At 38.7% G+C, this 6,481-nt stretch overlaps 1 protein-coding gene across 1 annotated transcript; it reads right to left on the reverse strand.

Annotated features, from left to right (window-relative positions):
* Positions 1–438: 438 nt before the first annotated feature.
* LOC110032900 lies at positions 439–6,258 on the reverse strand. Its single transcript, XM_020736682.1, has 3 exons — positions 5,793–6,258; positions 2,255–2,350; positions 439–2,151 (listed from the first exon to the last, which is right to left on the reverse strand). Exons 1-3 carry the CDS (start codon positions 6,144–6,146, stop codon positions 649–651), a joined length of 1,953 nt encoding a protein of 650 aa, XP_020592341.1. The 5' UTR covers positions 6,147–6,258; the 3' UTR covers positions 439–648.
* Between the last annotated feature and the right edge of the window lie 223 nt (positions 6,259–6,481).

Consider the following 6,481-nt stretch of genomic DNA (forward strand, 5'->3'; position numbering starts at 1 on the left):
TCTTCTAAGCTTTTATGATAAATTCAAGCTAGTTTCGAACTAGTTCTAGAGAGCTCGAACCAAATTCAACCAAACAAATGAGCAAGCCTGATTTAAGCCGAGCAATTTCGAGAAATTTAGAGCTGAATGCGAACAAACTCATTACAAACCTAATTCGAACATGAGCCGATTTCGACTAAATATTAATGCAAACATGCCCAACACCAACAAAACCTCAGCTTATCTTGTTCGGCCTGTTCACAAACAATCTTATTGCTGCATTTAAAATGAAATACAGGTTAAGTCAGGTTAAGTCCTCACTGCCTCGGCAATCCACACCATCCTAACGGCCATATTTATGAAGAGCTTCCTGCATCTCTAGCTAATTACGCAAAGTCTCCACAAATTCAACACAATCATCTAAATTCTACTATTTCTTGGCTAAGATAACTATCAACCAAACCAGAAAATACAAATTCTGCTAAAATGCTGGGTGCAAAAGGATCAAATGGGAAATAAGTTTCTCATACTATAAATAAAAACATTACCCAATCTACCCTTTCAGGAAGTGACTAAACAAACCATATAAAGACAATTCTGAAAAAAATTCATCGATGGATAAAAGCCAGGTTCAAAATTTGAATAAATAGTTCAGTCCAGGCTGCTGCATTACATTTTCTGTTTGAGGACTTGGCGAAGCTGAATCTTCTGACTTCGAATCCTTGCTTCCAAGAGTTTTGCCTTCATGCTTTGCTTCTTAGAGCCCCAGGGCCATACTCCACGACCCTTCATTCCTTCAAAGTTGAGCAGATCAGGAGAGCTCCAATTGCCCACACTAGACGAGCTCAGGCCTGTTTCGCCAGACTTCCTTGCGGGTGATAGAGTGGCATTAGATAGCCTTCCATTACAAAGCCTACCACTGGTTAACTCAGAAGCAATATTCTTCAAATCCTCGCCATTACGTGCTCTCGATGACTTCCAGAGCCTGGATATGGCAGAACCTTTCTTTCTTGACTGCTTCGTGGTTACAGAGAAATCCTCGTTGATCACACTATTTTGTTTCTCATCATCTCCAAGCTCATCCCAATCTGTCCCGCTTATCGATGCCTGACTCTCTACATATACTCCATTAACAGAAGGTTCGCTTCCATTAGGTGACTTACATGAGTCCTGCTCTTCCAAATGACTCACAGTTTCCCATCCACTATCATCTTCTCCATCACCATTTCCATCAAGCATCAAGATATTGCACCCATTCATGGGTTTCTCCGAAACACCATTAACCTCAATGGTCACAGATCCATTGCATTGTTCTTTCTCTTTCTCATTAACTTGTTGTCTTGGCTGGAGTTGTTCCAAGATTGAAAAAATATCTTGTGAAGCTGGCAGGGCCTGGTAAGATAAGTCTTTAAGAGCTTCTGCTTGTTTCATCTCTGAAACATCAAAGCCAGTTCCATTTCTGGACCTCAAAAAAGCTTCTATCTCCTCCTGTAGCTTGCTTAGTTGTGAGTACTTCTCCTCAAGGGTTAGCTTTGCATCTATTAACTTCATCTGCACCCTTTCTTCACGCCAAACCTCAGCCATCTGTAACATTTTCCTTTCCTCTTCAACTTCTTGTCTGGTCTTCAAAGTTTCAATTTTCAGCGCCTCAACTTCAGCCTTATCATCCCCAATCTCCTTGGCCAGCTCATTGCAAACTTTTTCCAGAAGCTCACGAGTCTTATTCTCTTTCTCATAGTCTTGTAAGAACTGCTTTGCTGATAACTTTGTCTTGGTAAGCTCACGAACAAGCTTGGAATTCATAATTTCCAGTCTCTGCCGGTTTTTCTTCTCCCTACCCAAATCTTCCTTCATGGAATCAATTACAGAACGGATCTTCTCATGCTCTTTTCTCTTCCATTGAACTTTCTGATCTTCAATTTTTCTATAGAAGTGGTCGAGCTTTTTCTTAGCGGACAGTTGTTCTGCCTCGAGTTCGCTTACTCTGGACCGAGCTTGCTGAAGCTCGGATCGAAGAAAAGAAACGATGGACATCATGTCAGATTGCTGGTCTTCGAGGTGTTTCAGACTACCATACAAGCCATAAGAATCTTTCAATAAGTTTGGACATCCAGGGTCCCATTTTGTTGCCCTCTCTATTGAGGGGTGTAGTAGTGAGGCTGAAGCTTCAAGCTGAGTAAATGCACTGAATCAATAAAAGGATGTAGAAATAAAATTTGAAAGAAATAATATTAGGGTGTGTTTTTTGTCAAACTAAGAAAAAAGTAGGGCTAACCTTGTGTGAAATGTTTCCCTTGTGATTTTTTATGGGAAAAGGGCTACTAGATTCACTGTTGATGCAATTGTCATGAGAAGAACAAGGCAGGTGTAGCTGACAGCCATTCCAGTGTAGAGAAGAATAAAGTATCAGAAAGAGAAAAAAATAAAAAATAAAACTAAAAACTAAAAGCAAGCAATTAAGATCCCAAACGCATTTAAAATTAAAGAAGTTTGAGGACAGTGTTTTGGGGCCACCGAAAGCCACCAATACTAGTCATTGATACTGTCAGACCTGAAAGAATCCAGTCAGAGTCCACCGCAGGGTTTGTGTGCCCCTGGATTTTATGATGGTAACAACTTGAGTATATAAATCACTTCTTACAAGATCTCTTCAGGTAATATGATAGTTCTTTTCAATTTAGAAAAGGCTGCCTGGTAGCAAGCAAGATTTATTCAAAGTTTTGAAATAGTTAGAATGCAAATAAAAAGGTTTACAAAATCCTAAATCCTAGGGCCTTAAATCTATTCAATATTGTGTTTGGCAACGTTAGATCCAATGTTTTCTGCAGAAAGATGCCAAAAGTTTACTAAAGATATGGATTAATCATGAAGAGAAAAGAAAAGAGTGAGAGACTGAGAGAGGGAGAGAGAGAGAGAGAGAGAGAGGGAGAGAGAGAGAGAGAGAGAGGAGAGAGAGAGAGAGGAGAGAGATTAGGTCTAATTGATTCACCTCCATCGATTCAGCCTATAGAAGATCTAGTTGAAGCCTTTTAGATATAGTAGAGAGAGTTAACGAAGTTAGAAAGATTATTTAAAGATAGATAAAACAAAAGATTCAGTGGAGATCAAAGAGAGTCTAAGGTATAGAACATTAAGAAACTTTCAGCCAAAAGAATAAATCATATCACACGTGCTCTGCAAATGATCCTTATGTTTATAAGTGAGGGCAAAAATAAATGATATAAAATTGACCATGTAATTTAATTATATGAAAAACATGTAACTTGGACACAGTGAACCTAGCTGTGAAGCGAGTGAGTCTAGCTTGTAGTCAATTGATAATTGGAAACATCGGATGAGTATCGAATTGAGGGTGAGTATCCTTGAATAGTTTTGCTGGCAGAAACTCTAGTCAACCAAAAAGTACACAAGGTAAGTGGTCGAGTTGATTAAGCGAGTTGACTAGATGAAAGGGCAATTTTGTGAGTCACTAGGCAAGTTTGTTGGCTCCATTTTAATGGTAGAGCAAACTGAAATTTGAGCATTAGCAAAATATGGTCTTAGGAGACTTGATACTTTAGAAGAACTTGAGGCTTGATGAGCTCCAAGTGCAAGTAAACCAAGAAGGTTCACAATTAGCAATATGTTGAAACCGGTTAAGGCTCTACCAAATTGATTTGACCTGTCAAATTTAAATGCAATTAATTCTAAGATTTTCTTATTCCTTCTAAAAAGCAAAAAAGGCAGTAGAATGAATGTTCAAAAGAGCCCAATTTTAGCAACTAATGTTTGAGGTCATTGAATTTACTCATTGTCGTGTATGGCACTAACAATGAGTGCCAATGATACTCGCAGCAAATTGCATGATGAATATATTGATTGAAGAGGTAACATCTCCCTGCCATAGTGACTTAGATAAGCAAAACCCTTTGAAATTTTAGTATTATTATTGGTGTTGATGAGAATGCAGCTTCTCTGTCCAATATTCATGATTGTTGCAAAACTTGCTCCATCGATCCCAAGGACATCACAAATAATCCTATGTGGCTTTTGTTGCAAGCATATGTGTTGATGTGCTGGTTGAAAAACTCAAGCAACATCTTTGTTTATTTGAATGCCGACCAAACATCTTGACTAAACATTACAGGAGAAACAATATGCAAAAGTCTTCACAATCCAACATTTTCACTGGAAATGAGCCATAAAGTTATAAAGTGGCTCATTGAGCTGCTATGAGCTGAAGAATTCAACTAGGGTCTCTGAGCGCCGACAAGTTGTGTGTGAAATGTCATTTGAAGTTTGCAAAGGAGGTAATGTTTTTTTAAGGATGACAAGAAAACTACCACAATGGCACAAAGCTAGTACTTCACCATATCACTAACAATGAGAGATGGTTGACCCGAAGTAAGTGATGTAGTTGACTGGTTTGATTTCTAACTATAAAAATTTTAGAATCTTAAATTTATTGACAACTAGCCAATGTAATCTCTATTAAAAAGGTCATAGGTAAAGCTAACCCTTGTTTGGGTAACGAAAAAGTAAAGTATATGTTGTATTTTTGTCTAGAAGGTAGGGCTTGTTGTCAAAAAAGACAAATGACTAGCTTATAAATTGTGAAAGGATCAACACCTTAGAGAGCTGTATGATTCAATCTCTCGAGGGATGAGCAAGAAGCATGAAAGCACTCGAAAACCTACTTGATCATCCTTGTGAGAAGATCTTTCCATATTCTATCATTGTAGGAACGTGACATGACATTAGATGATACTTGATAATCCAATTCCTTATCTTCAACACTTTCAGACTCGCCACACATAATAAGATGTCATATCTAATGTTGATTATGGATGTCGAAGAGCAGAATGGAATGAGTGAAGATTCAGTCTCAGTAATTCTCTTGAGTGAATGGAGAGTTAAAACCAATTTATAAAGATAATTCAAGTAAGAAGAAGAAGAGTCTTAGGATGATCTAGGAGATAATCTGTGAGATACCAATGAAGTACTTTTATCCAAAAATACAAGAGGCGATCCATCAATAACTCTATATACTTACAAAAGCGGTCTGTGTGTGTGTGTGTGTTGTAGCTGCAACTGACAAATCAAGCTTGCAGTAGACTATTAGTTGAGAAATTTTGGATTGTGAGTAACCTCAAGGAGGTTTTTTTTGGAGAAAACCCTTATGTGCTCAAGATGAGTGACAAAGTTCTGGCCCTGGCGAATAAATGACTTTGTGAGTCCCTCAAGTGTGTTCAATACCTCAATGCTAAGGGATTCAATAGCTCAGCACTAATTAGCTTACTAAGGTTGATTCTTGGGTCACATGACAAGATCAGATCCTAAGTGACCCAAAGCTTTAGGTGACTCGCAGCATGGCAAATTCCAAGTTCTAAGTGGTTCAAGTCAGTTTATAATCAACAACTTGTTGAACCCCATTCAAGCTTCCTTATTGGCTTAATTTACCTGATGTACTTGAATATGCCCGTACAGGCAGGAGTTGGTAAATCCAGAATTTGGACTGGATTTACTAAATCCTAGTTTTAGCTCAAATCTCGCTTTCAAGTTCCTTAAACAAAAAAAATGTTTGGTTGAATTTATCTTGAGTTCAGTCTCACGTCGCGTGCCGAAGATCCAAACGGCACTCTAAATGAAAATTGTTAAAAAGTTAAGAAACCTAGGAAAATTTGAATTTCAAAAAAGCATAAGTCCACAGTTCGAAAGCAGAAAAAACTCATGCACAACCAAAAAGCACGATAAATAAAACTCGGAAAACCATCAAGGCGCCAAAATCCACAAACCAACAAGTTAGAAGCCCTAAATCGAAACATTGTCCAAACCTCCAAACCCTGATTCATTCTCCTTCCACCACCGTCTTCTAGTTGCCCAAGTTGCCAAATCCCAGCTGCGAGCCTCCTCGCTGAAAAGGACGGCCGCGATTCGTCCACCGCTTCTCTGTCCTTCATGAGTGTCTCGCCGGAAAGATCGATCGTTTCGTCGAACTTCCATTGCAAGAATGGAGTGGCTGGGCTTCTTCGTATATTACCTCCGCCTCCAGTAAATGCAGCACTCCGGATCCTCCTGCGGCGGTAATGGCGGCGGGAATTCAGGTCCGGCGAGATTCTGGACTGTAAGGAGAAAAGGGTATTCGGACTCTGCGCCGGAGTGCGGCTTCGAGCCGGCAGCTCAGCCATTAGCTTACGTCATTTGCTACGATCCCGTCGCCATCGGAGTTAAGGCCGGTAGCGCTTTCAGCGGAAGGAAAGATCTGGGAGGGAATGGGTTATATGGCCGAGGAGGTGAAGTAAAAATAGTTTAGCTTAAAATTTTTCGGTATTTACATACAGCCCTTAATTCCTATGTATTTGATACCTCAACTTTACTTATTTATTTATTTATTTTCTTTTTTATATTTATACCACCCAAAATATTCATATAATCTAAGAAATATAATTTATTTAATATTAAAAATATAAAATACATCTTTTCATGCATATATAGTGATTATATATATTAAACATTACAGGAG

The sequence above is a fragment of the Phalaenopsis equestris genome, unplaced genomic scaffold, assembly GCF_001263595.1.
Source record: "Phalaenopsis equestris unplaced genomic scaffold, ASM126359v1 Scaffold001055, whole genome shotgun sequence".
NCBI classification, from domain to species: Eukaryota; Viridiplantae; Streptophyta; class Magnoliopsida; order Asparagales; family Orchidaceae; genus Phalaenopsis; species Phalaenopsis equestris.

Bases quoted from the DNA above. Each gene is read 5' to 3' on its own strand.
- LOC110032900 (XM_020736682.1), bottom strand. From the start codon at position 6,146: ATGGCTGAGCTGCCGGCTCGAAGCCGCACTCCGGCGCAGAGTCCGAAT. The intron at 2,351-5,792 runs GTTTGGACAATG...AATGGCTGTCAG, and splicing joins GAATGAATCAGGGTTTGGAG to CTACACCTGCCTTGTTCTTC. The intron at 2,152-2,254 runs GTTAGCCCTACT...GCATTTACTCAG, and splicing joins AGGGAAACATTTCACACAAG to CTTGAAGCTTCAGCCTCACT.